Genomic DNA, 14,200 nt, shown 5'->3' with positions numbered 1-14,200 from the left:
TGATTTCATCCCTCTGATCAATTGTTCTTGCAGTGACACTAGCCTGATGGTAGTATCTAGGCCACCATATCTAACACCAGATGTTTCTAGCAGAGCTGTCCAACTCTTTATTAGTTTAATCTATGGTCACTGGGGGTGAATACCTCCAAAAGTGAAATTATTCCATGTGAAGATTGTGTTAAGAAAAGACAGATACAGTGAACTTTAAGATCCAGGAGAATTGCCCCCCTGGTTCGCTGAAGACAAGACTGCTGCTTTTCCCCGTTCCCCAGACCCAGCCAGGGGCGAGGCTATTCCCAGCATGTGCGCACATACACAGCACTGATGCAGCCTTCCATGCAGATTGACAGAGACACCGAGCAGTGCCTTTACCATCCAGGATCGATGCCCAGCTCTGGACCAGTCTCCATCTCTAACCAGCACTCTTTCCAGATGCTGGTCTCCTCCTACCCACGGGCTAGTCCAACTTGAAGCTCACCAGCGGATCACACACCCGCAGTGTCATACATAGGACACCAATACATAAAAGAGTTAGTGACAGAGTTTACTAAGGAGAGTCACATGTTGGTGGTCAGGCACAAGCCTTGGCCAGAGAAGCTTACCAACCAGCAGCTTTTTTCCACCTGACCTGCCCCTTTTTGTCCCCATCCTCTCCTGTTTGCCAGGCCTGCTGCACCTATCTCTGCCCCTGTCTCCATCGAAAAGAAACCTCACCTTCCCCTAGTAAGTTTTCCCTCTTTGTCCCAATTTTGCTACGCCTATACCCAAATTTGGTATTCATTGGTATGACTGTTACGTAGGTCATCTCAGGCTTACATGGTATCACTTGGTGCGGTTACCTATGTACTGCCATCCTCATCCAGGCCCTGAAATGTCCTCAAATTCCCTTTTTTGATCTGTGAAGTTTGGCCATTTCTCACATTACTCCTCCTTAACCACCCGTGAGCCCCAGCCACCTCTCACAGAGCTCCCGAGGTTTTGATAGCCACCATGTCTAGCAGAGTCTCATGTCTTGTCTAGCAGTTCACTTAGCTGAGCCTCAGGCCAGGGAGGGCCCAGACAGTGGGCTGCATACCAAAACAGATCAGTGTCCAAAGGCGGAGTAAGCACCTTCCAGAGGTGCTGGCTATAAAAGGGATCTAGATGACAGGCTTGGACTTTGGGTGAAGGCAAGGTTCGGATCCTTTCACCAGAATAATCTTCCCAATTATTTACTTGTAAATCCCTTTGCCCCCAGAGTTCCTACAGAAATTCTATGCTACTTTACAAGTAGTCCCTTTTGTTTTGCACTTGGGGGAGTTTAATCTGCTGAATCACCTTAGTAGGTTTCTGTACCAGTGACAATGGCTCAGTCATTCACCTTTTATGGTCTTAGGGGTGATTGATTCAGATGGATCAGGTTGTCAGCATTCTCCACCCTGTCATAGTTCCTCTGATTACTGCGTGTGTCCATTTTGAACACTCATTAGCCAGATATCCTTATGGTATGCTTATCAGTTCCAGTTTATCATAGCTTATCCTTGCATTTGGAGAGAAGGGATGGATCTAGAGACCTTAGAGATACCAATTTTTTCACAGGGAGCTTTATTCAGGGCTCTTTTAACTTTCTGGTTCCTCAGACAGTAAATGAAGGGGTTTAGGATGTGAGTGACAACAGTATACACAGCTGACACAAGCTTATTCAAGTCAAAAAGGGTCGATCTTCTTGGGCCAGGCATACATGAAAAGGGTGGCTGAGAACAAAATGGTGACCACAGTTAGGTGGGAAGAACACGTGGAGAAGGCTTTCTCCTTACTGTGGGTATTGGGGATGTGCAGGATTGTAGTGATAGTTAATAGGTAGGAGACAACGGTGATGAAGACGGGAACAGCAGTAAGAATAAGGCCAGCACAAAGTCCACCACCTCTGCCAGCGACATATCAGTGCAGGCGAGGTTCAGCACAGGGCTAATATCACAGAAAAAATGGTTGATAACATGGGGAACACAAAACTTCAATTGAGAGATGATGGAAATCTTGATCAAAGACTCACCCGCTGAACCAGGAGACTACCAGATATATGCACATTTGGTATGTCATCATGGCTGGAGAGCACAGTGGTTGACAGATGGCCACATAGTGATCGTATGCCATTGCAGAGAAGAGGACACAATCAGTGCACATGGAGGAGCTGAAGAAAAACAGTTGGGCCATGCATCCCATAAAGGAAATACTCCTGTCTTCAGTGATGACATTTGCCAAGAGTTTGGGGATAGTGACGGAGATGTACCAGACCTCAGTAAAGGAGAGGTGACCAAGGGAAAAATACATGGGTTTGTAGAGCTCACAGTTTGTCCTGATCAGGGAAATGATGACCATGTTCTCCAATGCAGTTAAAATGTAGGTCAGCAGAAATACTATGGAGAACAATACATGTAAGTCTGCTAGGGCTGGGAATCTTAGTAAGAGGAACATGTGGACCTGAGTGGAATTCTTCTCCATGCAGAGGAGCGCAGAGCTGAGCCTGGGGGATTAAACACAGATGAGGAAAAAAGAAAGCAGAATATGGGAAAGTTAAAAATCAAACAAAATTTCCAAACCCTAGATAGGATTTGTCTGATTCAGTCTTGTGGGCTTCCCTTTCAGTCAATGGAAAGAAACAGGCAGTTCATCTGACCTACTGACAACTACCTTAGGATGACCTACGCTGCATCAAAAGTGCAGGTCCAGTAATAGCAAGGGAAATGTAGATGACTAGTACAGGAATAGGCATCCAAGTAGAAGCCATTTATAGTACATTCTGATGAATCCCACCCCCCATTCCTATGTTCGCCTTCATTCAAGTTATTTAATCTTTGGTCAAACTTTTAAATGCATTAATGGAAGGTAGATAAACTAAGCATCTAGCCTTTTGGATTCAGGTGTCCCAGAACTGTGACCCTGAAGTTACTGGAAAGTAAGAGCTCGTCATCCTCTATAACTATTTTTGCCCATTGAAAGAGTTTGCATATGGAATGTACTATTTTTCTGAAACAGGAAAATTTACAAGAATTGGTACATTGTTATAAGATAATGTTTAAATTGTATTGATGGACCTTTTCCTAGGAAAATGAGAAAATCAAATTATTTATTTCAGCCTAGAAGCAAAAATTAAATAATGACACAGAAATTCTAGTTCCTGGATACTGACTAGAGGTGGCTGACTTCTTAAACATTCCTTTATAAAACATCATAGAAATATTTGAGAAATTCACAAACTGGGTTTGTGTTCTAGCTAACATGACCATATCCTAGATTAAATCCAGGATTTTCCTTAAAACATCCAGAAGCAGACCTTTGCTTGGTGTGTTCTCTTAGAGCTACCTGACACATCTGTCTTCAGATGGGACAACTCATTATCAAGAGGTGCCCAACTCTGTCATTCGTCACAGAAAACTGAACTGACTAGACGTTAGACACCAGACGCTAAGAAAGAAGGGTCCTGTCCTTGGTAATTTACTCTCATTTAACTGCAAAAAGATCTGGACACATAGCTCCTTATGGTCCTCAACAACCAGCCTTTATATGAATTTATCATGGTGATAGATGAAAGTAATAGATTTTCTATTACTGTTGATGTTATAGTAGTGTCAGCATTTTGTTGCTTAATTTAAGAGTCCTGTTTGTGGGTTTGGTTTTTTCCCCCCTGCATATTTTTAGGATGGTAATCACAGCTGTTATAGGCCAACCTTTGTATCTATGACTTCATTCAGGTACAAATATTAGATACCCAAAGTCAGACTTTCCAAACCAAAGTTTACTGTTTGTTCTTAAAAAACAGACAACAGGCTCCTGATCTAGATGTTGCCATGTGCTGCATGCACTGCTCCCTGCCAGAGCTATTGCTGTACACACTGACTCTGGCTAGCTAATGTAACAAGGATGGGATTAATCAACCCTAATGTAGACATCCAGCTTCCAGGCATCTAACTCCAAACTTCATGCCTCCTCTATAATCTTACAGAGGTAACTAGGCTCTACAAGTGGGAGATTCATCTCCCTGTAATACGGGGTCTAGATGAGGACAGACCTGTCAAATCCTAGGAGATGACATCTGCTCATGACAAAGGGTGTCTACAGCACTGACTCAGATGTAGTGGTTCTCATGTGGACACCTGAACTCCACCCTTGCTCCTTCACTTAGAGCAATATTGTTATGAAATTCTGTTGTCTTAGGCAATCTGAATAATCATATCAAAGTAAGTGTTAAAAGAATTTTTTTTTTTCAGGAAAGAATAGTAATAAGAAGAAATGGATCAAAACAATATTCTGTTTCTGTCTTTCTGTTGCAACCCCTGCCCTGCCACTTTTCTCTCTTTTCTGGGCTCTCACATTACTTCCCTCTTTCTTATACTTTCTCTCTCTTTTCCTCCTATTTATCTGTCATCCGCTGCAATTTTCAGACATATGTCTTGCAATCTAACTTTTAAACAGAATCACAGAATCACAGAATCACAGGTTGGAAGGGACCTCAGGGATCATCTAGTCCAATCTTTCTAAGAAAAGTGCAGTCTAGACAAGATGGCCCAGCACCCTGTCCAGATGACTCTTGAAGGTGTCCAATGTGGCTGAGTCAACCACTTCCCTGGGGAGATTATTCCAATGGTTGACTGTCCTCAGTGTGAAAAATTTCACTCTGGTGTCCAATCGGAATCTCCCCAAGAGCAACTTGTGTCCATTCCCCCTTGTCCTCTCCATGTGACTCCATGTAAAAAGGGAGTCTCCATCTTCTTTGTAACTACCCCTTAAGTACTGGTACATGCTGATGAGATCCCCTCTGAGCCTCCTTTTCTCAAGGCTGAACAAACCCAGTTCTCTCAGCCTATCCTCATATGGCAGCTTCCCAGTCCTTTGATCATCTTGGCGGCCCTTCTCTGGACCCCTTCCAGCCTGTCCACAGCCTTTTTGTATAGAGGGGACCAGAACTGTACACAGTACTCCAGGTGTGGCCTGACAAGTGCTGAGCAGAGCGGGATAATGACTTCTTTCTCTCTGCTGGTGATGCCCTTTTTGATGCAACCCAGCATCCTGTTGGCCTTCTTGGCTGCGGCAGCACACTGTTCACTCATGTTGAGCTTCCCGTCCACCAGGACCCCCAGGTCCCTTTCCACAGAGCTTCTCTCTAGCCAGGTGGATCCCAGTCTATACTGCACTCCTGGATTGTGTTTTCCCAGGTGCATGATCTTACACTTTAACTTGTTGAACTTCATAAGGTTCTTGCTGGCCTACTCTTCCAGCCTATCCAGATCTCCCTGCAGAGCAGCTCTCCCTTCTGGAGTGTCTACTTCCCCACTCAACTTGGTGTCATCACCAAAATTCATCAGGCTACACTTGATGCCGTTGTCCAGATCACTTATAAAGATGTTGAATAACATTGGGCCCAATATTGATCCCTGGGGGTCTCCACTAGTGACAGGTTGCCAGTTTGAGAAAGAGCTATTTACCACCACCCTTTGGGTGCAGCCTGTCAGCCAGTTCCCCACCCACTGCACAGACCACTTGTCTAGGCCATAACACATCAATTTCTTCAGGAGGAGACTGTGGGGGACCGTATCAAAGGCCTTGGAGAAGTCCAGGTAAACAATGTCCACCACCTGCCCCATGTCAACCAGGCAAGTCACTTTGTCATAGAAGGTCACCAGTTTTGTCAAGCACAATCTGCCTTTAGTGAAGCCATGTTGGCTTTTCCCAATCGCGTGCTTCAATTGACTTGTGATGGCCCCCAGGAGGATCCGCTCCATAACTTTCCCAGGGATTGAAGTAAGGCTGATGGGCCTATAGTTACCCGGATCCTCCCTTGAGCCCTTCTTGTAGATAGGGGTAACGTTTGCCTTCCTCCAGTCCTCTGGGACATCCCCAGTTCTCCATGACTTCTCAAAGATTATGGAGAGTTGTCTTGCAATGATGTCAGCCAGCTCTCTCAACACCTTCGGGTAGATGGTGTCAGGGCCCATTGATTTGTGGGGGTGTCGTGGTTTAGCCGGCAGCTCAGCCCCACATAGTCGCTCGCTCACTCCCCCACCGGTAGATGGGGGAGAGAATCAGAAGGGTAACGCTCGTGGGTTGGATAAGAACAGTTTAATAATTAAAATTAAAAGAAACCACAACAGAAATGCAATGTAAAGGAGAACAATGAGAGGCGCAAAGCCCTGGGGGAGGGGGAAAGGGAGGGGGGAGGGGAACGAACCACTGAAACAAATCGCACGTGATGCAGCCGCTCACCGCCCGCCGACCCGCCGCCGCGCCTCCCCGAGCCACAACCTGCCCCCCCCTTAATATACTGGCCATGGTGTCACATGGTATGGATTGAACATGCCATTGGCCAGTCGGGGTCAGCCGCCCTGGCCGTGGCCCCGCCCCTCCCAGCCCCCACCCCGCCACGCGGCAGAGCGCGGGAAGCTGGAAAGGTAGCCGACCCCCACACCGGGGGGAATTAACCCCTTCTCAGCCAAAACCAGCACATTCTCCACCCCTTATTCCATACCATTTACACCATGCCCAGGTGTCATACGATGCAATACAACCATACCACCCACCGCCCCTCCCCTTCCCATCCTTTAACATAATACACAGACATCATTCCCTTAGTTCATGGACCTTCCCTGTAAAATGTCCATTAAAATGCCCATTGAGTTCACCCAGTCCATGACTCTCGGCTCCATCTGCCGTATCAGGCTTTCCGGGTGGGAGAGGTAGTGTGTGGCGTTAGGTTGCTGCATACCGAGTCAGTCATCGTTCCATCACTGCTGCACTTTGCTTGTTTCACAGTTTATCTTCCATGGGTTGGGAGGCTCGTACTCTGATATCATTGATACAACACAGAGGTGATGATATCATTGATACAACACAGAGGTGACACACAATATTATATAGCAGTTTGCATTGTGCCATTCAGTTCATTGACTATTTTCACCCAAAATCAAATCCCCTTGAGGCACACATCGGATTTTTCCATCCTCCCGCATCACCCACCAAGTGCACCCAGGTCCTCGAGCAAAAGCAATCCCATGAATGGGTTTGCCTTTGCCTGAGGCAGGAAGAACCCAGGCTGTTTTGCCCAGCATACTTTTTGCGTGCACTACAGGGACTCTGTCGCCTTCCACAGTATGTAGGATTTCTGACTGGGCAGGGCCAGCTCGCTTGACAGATCCCCTCGTGTTGACTAACCACATGGCTTTTGCTAAATGTGTATCCCAGTGCTTGAATGTCCCACCCCGCATTGCTCTCAGTGTAGTTTTTAGCAGTCCATTGTACCCTTCAATTTTCCCAGAGGCTGGTACGTGATAGGGGATGTGATACACCCACCCAATAACGTCCTCTTTGGCCCAGCTGTCTATGAGGTTATTTCAGAAGTGAGTCCCATTGCCTGAATCAATTCTCTCTGGGGTGCCATGTCGCCGCAGGACTTGTTTCTCAAGACCCAGGATAGTGTTCTGGGCAGTGGCGTGGGGGATGGGATATGTTTCCAGCCAGCCAGTCGTTGTTTCTACCATTGTAAGCACATGGCACTTGCCTTGGCGGGTCTGTGGGAGTGTGATATAGTCAATTTGCCAGGCCTCCCCATATTTATATTTCAGCCATCGTCCCCCGTACCACAGAGGCTTTACCCGCTTCACTTGCTTGATTGCAGCGCACGTTTCACATTTGTGGATAGCCTGTGTGATAACATCCATGGTCAAGCCCACCCCTCGATCACGAGCACATCTGTATGTTGCATGTCTCCCTTGATGGCCTGAGGTGTCATGGGCCCACTGAGCTGTAAATCGTTCACCCTTATGCTGCCAGTCCAGATCCACCTCAGCCACTTCAATCTTGGCAGCCTGATCTACCTGCTGGTTGTTCCGATGTTCTTCAGTGGCCCGACTCTTGGGAACGTGAGCATCCACATGACGTACCTTTACAACCAGGTTCTCTACCCGGGCAGCAATATCTTGCCACAGTGTGGCAGCCCAGATGGGTTTGCCTCTGCGCTGCCAGTTGCTTTGCTTCCACTGCTGTAACCAGCCCCACAGGGCATTTGCCACCATCCAGGAGTCACTATAAAGGTAGAGCACTGGCCACTTTTCCCATTCAGTGATGTCTAAGGCCAGCTGGATGGCCTTTACCTCTGCAAACTGGCTTGATTCACCTTCTCCTTTAGCAGTTTCTGCTACTTGTCGTGTAGGACTCCATACAGCAGCCTTCCATCTCCGGTGCTTTCCCACAAGGCGACAGGACCCATCAGTGAACAGGGCGTATTGCTTCTCATCTTCTGACAGTTTGTTATACAGTGGGGCTTCTTCAACATGTGTCACCTCCTCCTCTGGTGATAATCCAAAATCGTTGCCTTCTGGCCAGTCCATAATCACTTCCAAGATTCCTGGGTGACTGGGGTTTCCTACTCGAGCCTGCTGGGTGATCAGTGCAACCCATTTACTCCATGTAGCATCAGTTGCATGGTGCGTAGAGGTGACGTTTCCTTTGAACATCCAGCCCAGCACTGGCAGTCGGGGTGCCAGGAGCAGCTGTGCTTCAGTACCAACCACTTCTGAAGCAGCTCGAACCCCTTCATATGCTGTCAATATCTCTTTTATACGTGGAGTATAGCGGGCTTCGGACCCTCTGTATCCCCGACTCCAAAACCCTAGGGGTCGACCTCAGGTCTCCCCTGGCGCTTTCTGCCAGAGGCTCCAAGTAGGGCCATTCTCCCCGGCTGCAGTGTAGAGCACATTCTTTACATCTTGTCCTACCCAGACTGGCCCAAGAGCTACTGCATGAACTATTTCTCGTTTAACCTGTTCAAAGGCTTGTTGTTGCTCAGGGCCCCATTTGAAAACATTATTCTTCTGGGTCACTTGATAGAGATGGCTTATGATCAGACTGGAATGTGGAATATGCATTCTCCAAAAACCCACAACGCCCAGGAAAGCTTGTGTTTCCTTTTTGCTAGCTGGTGGAGACACGGCTGCTATTTTGTTGATCACATCCATTGGAATCTGACAACGACCATCTTGCCATTTGATTCCTAAGAGCTGGATCTCTTCTGCAGGTCATTTTACTTTGTTTTATGGCAAAACCAGCCTTCATAAGGATTTGGACTATATTCTTCCCTTTCTCAAAAACGCTTTCTCCTGTGTTGTCCCACACGATGCTGTCAGCAACGTATTGAAGGTGTTCTGGAGCTTCTCCCTGTTCCAGTACAGTCTGAATCAGTCCATAGCAAATGGTAGGACTGTGTTTCCACCCCTGGGGCAGTTGATTCCAGGTGTCCTGGACGCCCCTCCAAGTGCAAGCAAACTGTGGCCTGCACTCTGCTGCCAGAGGGATTGAGAAGAATGCATTAGCGATATCAGTTGTGGCATAACACTTGGCTGCCCTTGACTCCAGTTCGTATTGAAGTTCTAGCATTTCCGGCATGGCCGCAGTCAACGATGGAGTGACTTCGTTCAGGCCACGATAGTCTACTGTTAGCCTCCACTCTCCGTTAGATTTCCACACTGGCCATATGGGACTGTCAAAGGGTGAGCGGGTCTTGCTGATGACTCCTTGGCTCTCCAGTTGGTGAATGAGCTCATGGATGGGAATCAGGGAGTCTCGGTTGGTGCGATATTGCCGTCGATGCCCTGTTGTGTCAGTGATCGGCACCAGTTGTTCTCTGACCCTCAGCAACCCCACAACAGAAGGGTCCTTCCAGAGGCCAGGCAAGGTAGACAGCTGTTTACTTTCCTCTGTCTCCAAGGCAGCTACACCAAAAGCCCACTTGTACCATTTGGGTTCTTGAAATACCCTCTCCTGACGGAGTCTAAGCCAAGGATGCAGGGAGCCTCTGGGCCAGTCACAATGGGGTGCTTCTGCCACTCATTCCTGGTTAGGCTCACTTCGGCCTCCAATACAGTTAGCTCTTGGGATCCCCCTGTCACTCCAGCAATGCTGATGGGTTCTGCCCCTATATAGTTTGATGGCATTAGGGTGCACTGTGCACCGGTGTCCACTAAAGCTTTATACTCCTGTGGGTGGGATGTGCCAGGCCATCGGATCCACACAATCCAGTAAACCCGGTTATCCCTTTCCTCCACCTGGCTGGAGGCAGGGACTCTCTAGTCCTCATCATAGTATTCATCAATCACTTCTTATAAATGCAAATCACAAGTGTCTCTATTAGGATCAGAAATAAAATCAGCGTTTCTACTCCTCTGTCTAGTGACTGCTTACTGGAAACTGGAGCAGCAGCTTTCCTGGAGAGACCCCCTGAGTGATTGTTCTTCCTTGCAGCTCATGCACCTGTGCCTGTAGGGTCAAGGTAGGTTTTCCATCCCACTTATTCATGTCCTCTCTGTGTTCATGCAGGTAAAGCCACAGGGTGCCCTGTCCTCTGTATCCTTTCTCTTGAGCAAAGGGACGCTTAACCCTAATGGCTGAGATACTGGCCCCTACAGGTGGGGAGTAGGATGTATCTTCTTTGAATTGCTGGAACTCCTGGGACAGTTTCTCAACAGCAGAGACGAGCGAGGAAGAGAGATTTGCTTCATACTCCTGGAGTTTATCAATCGTGTCCGCCACCGTTGGTGTCTCGTCATCTTTGCAGGACATTACTGCCAATGAGTTCCCATGTGTCAATGCTGCACTCTGTACAGAAATCTGCCACATGGGTTGTGTGCACTCAGCTTCATCTGGATCTTTGGGTGACTGTTGATTGTCCAGGCCACCATAAATCACCTCAAGCATGGCTAGTTCCCTCAGGTACTGGATACCTTTCTCCATGGACATCCATTTTCCTAGGCAAATTACAATATCTTCTTTGAAGGGGTACCTTTCTCTCACACCTGACAGGAGTCACCTCCAGAGGCCAAGGGATTGTGTTCCTTTTCCAATTGCTTTATCAATGTCCCCTTCTCTAGAGAGGGATCCCAGTTGTTTGGCTTCCTTCCCCTCTAATTCCAGGCTACTGGCCCCATTATCCCAGCATCGGAGCAGCCAGGTGATAATGTGCTCTGCTGAACGACAGCCAAAACCTTTTTTCGTATATCCTGCAACTCACTCAAGGATAGGGATCGGGTAGTTTCCGTTTCTTGTACACATTCTTCTTCTTCCTCCTCCTCTTCTTGTGATGGCCCTGGTTCTTCATAATCTCTTTCTAAATGAGTTGACTTTCTCTTCCAAGGTTTCTTCTTGAGTATAGGGGCGACCGATACTGGCATGGGTTGGTCCTCTAATTTAGCTGCAATGCTTGTCACTGGGGTTTGAGTAGCTGCAGTGCCTGTTGTGGGGGTTTGAGTGGCCACAGTGCTTGTCACTGGGGTTGGAGTAGCTGCAGTGTCTGTCACGGGGGTTTGAGTGGCCGCAGTGCTTGTCGCTTTCCTTGTCTTTGCCTTTTTAGATCCAGAGGCCTTCTCTTCCCCTTGTGGGTACTGAGTAGTGTTAAATAGGGCTCGATGGGCATGGGCCAGGCCCCAGCACATTGCAGTGATTTGTGTCTCTCTGGAATTGCCTGAGTGACAGCATACTTCCTCCAAATATTCTACTAATTTTTCAGGATTCTGCGCTTGTTCGGGGTTAAAGTCCCACAACACTGGGGGTGCCCACTGTCCTAGGCGTTTGCCCGTACTATCCCACATACCCTGCCACGCATAGCTATTGAGCCTTGGGGCAGACCTCTGGATGATGTTCTTAAATTGCTTATTAACCTTAGACAGAACTGACACCGTCTGCCAAAGCAATACCAACAGATGTATCTTAACTACCCAAGGATGTTCAAGACACTGAAAAGGTGTTGCAATGAAGGAGAGGACATTTTATAAGATGGTAGCCAAGGTGCCATTCTGTGTTTCCTCCATAAAACACCTCTCAGACGAGGAGGTAGAATTGCTAATGGTCTCCATGAGGTGGTAGCTGAAGTACAGTGACGGCTTCCATGCAAGACCTAAATGACCGATAATGGTCAAGGCCAGTGCTTTAATAACAAATCTCCTAGGCAAAACATCTCTAATCACTGCAGAGCACAGCAAACTACAAAAACCAACAGCAATTTTTAACGTGTACTTTACAATCAGCATGGTATAGACTGGACAAACTAATACTGAGAACAGATGGATCAATGCTGTGATCAGCAGCTGCTATTATCTCAAACCCTTCGTGCCCCACCTTGGGCGCCAAACTGGACTGTCATTGTTCAGCCTCAGTTGGCAACTAGATACCATGCATCCGCTCGCTCACTCCCCCACCCCTGTGGGATAGGGAAGAGAATTGGAAGAGAAAAAGAACTTGTGGGTTGAGATAAGCACAGTTTAATGATTACAAAAAAATAATAATTATAAAAAGAATTATTATGATAATAATGACAATAATGATAATATAATAAAATGGAAAAAGGAAGGGGAAAAAAGGGAAAAAAAAAACCCCAGAAACAGGAACGATACAATCGCTCCCCACCCACTGCCCGATGCTGCCCGTCCTTGAGCCTTGAGGCTCTGCTTCATGATCTTCCTGGGCATAGAGGTGAGACTGACCAGCCTGCAGTTCCTCAGGTCTTACTGTTCTCCCTTTATAAAAATGGGCATTATTTTTCCCCTTTTCCAGTCACTGGGAGTTTCACCAGTTTGCCAGAACCTGTCAGATTTGACAGATAGTGGCTTAGCAACTTCATCTGCCAGTTCCTTCAAGACCCTCGGATGCATCTCATCAGGTCCCATGGACTCGTGCGCCTTCAGGTTCCTTAGATGGTCTTGAACCTCATCTTCTCCTACGGTGGGTGGTACTTCATTCTCTCAGTCCCTGCCTTTGGATTCTTTGGATTGGGCGGCGTGCCTAGAGCACTTGCTGGTGAAGACGGAGGCAAAAATGTTGTTGTTGAGTACCTCCATCTTCTACATGTTGGTTGTAGCCAGGCCTCCCGTTTTGTTCATCGGGGGGTACAGTTTCTTTCCTCTTCCTATGCACCTGAAGAATCCCTTCTTGTTATTTTGCACATCCCTAGCCAAGGTCAGTTCCAGCTGTGCCTTGGCTTTCCTGATCCTCTCCTTGCACTCCTGGGCCATATCCCTGTAATCTCCCCGGGATGTGCATCGCTGCCTCCACTGCCTGTGCCTTTTGGTTATGTGTTTCAGTTTGGCTAAGAGGTCTTGACTTAGCCAAGCTGGCCTCCTGCCTCCCCTGCCTACCTTTTTGCACATTGGGATTGAGAGCTCTAGTGCCCTGAGAAAAATGGCTTTCAATATCTCCCAGCTCTCGTTTCCTGCTTTATCTCTGAGGGCAGTTTCCCAAGGGGTCCCAAGCACTAGCACCCCAAAATGCCAAAAGCTTGACTTTCTGAGCTTTAGGGTCCTGACTCTACTTTTTACACACCCTGTATCCCTCAAGACTGAGAATTCCACCAGGGCATGATCGCTGCAGCCCAGGTTACCTCCAGTCTTGACCTCTCCAATAAGTTCTTCCGCACTAGTAAACAACAGGTCCAGCAGGGCCTCTCCTCTGGCCAGGCTCTCCCTCACCTGTACTAGGAAGTTGTCCTCAACACTCTCCAGTAGTTTCCTGGACTGCTTGCAGTTTGCCGTGCCACTTTCCCAGCAGAAGTCTGGGAGCTTGAAGTCCCCTCTCAGGAGGAGGGCTTGAGAGCTTGATGCTTCCTAACATCAGAATGATTTGTCTGTGTCCCAGCTTCATAAGGCCAATATACTTGGAGGTCTCAGGCTAGTGCGCAAGGAGATTTTAAGTGGGTTTGTGTCACGTGGATTGCCTTTGTCACATTGCCCTCTTCATGGTGAGCATGGCCACCGGTCACGGTGAAATTGAGCCATAAAGGACACCTCAGGTCAGCTCGCAGGTGCTTTCAGCGAAGACATTCAGGCTAAGCCTGAGAGACATTTTTTCCCCACGGGTCATTGTAGACACACAGGAGACAGTGGGTAAGTTCAGGCAGAACATCAAGACTACACAATCCCACATGGGAGGAGAGACTCATCTCTCCAGGGATGTGGCAAAGCTCAATGGCAAGGGAAGACCGTTGTGGGCTGGAGGGAAGACCCCTGCAGGCAGGAGTGATGGCCATGAGGACCTTGCTTATGCTCATCAGGCTCTACCATGGCCCGGTTTTATGATCAAAGGCATGCCCGTGTCCTTCCGTGAAAGAGAAACACACCCAAATTGACCTGTTTTGCTCAGCAAGGTCATCCCAGAGGCCAAAGGCAGGGATGGACTGCTTTTGAGG

At 47.8% G+C, this 14,200-nt stretch overlaps 1 protein-coding gene across 1 annotated transcript; it reads right to left on the bottom strand.

Moving 5' to 3' along the window:
* Nucleotides 1-1,514: 1,514 nt before the first annotated feature.
* On the bottom strand, nt 1,515-11,626 carry LOC142059567 (olfactory receptor 6B1-like). The gene is given in 5 exon segments (XM_075098374.1): nt 1,515-1,691; nt 1,693-1,868; nt 1,871-2,031; nt 2,033-2,472; nt 11,615-11,626. Coding segments are annotated over 5 exon segments (966 nt in total).
* Between the last annotated feature and the right edge of the window lie 2,574 nt (nt 11,627-14,200).

Source organism: Phalacrocorax aristotelis, chromosome 7 (genome assembly GCF_949628215.1).
Source record: "Phalacrocorax aristotelis chromosome 7, bGulAri2.1, whole genome shotgun sequence".
Classification (NCBI taxonomy): Eukaryota; Metazoa; Chordata; class Aves; order Suliformes; family Phalacrocoracidae; genus Phalacrocorax; species Phalacrocorax aristotelis.
This window is presented reverse-complemented; position numbering and strand designations above follow the sequence as displayed.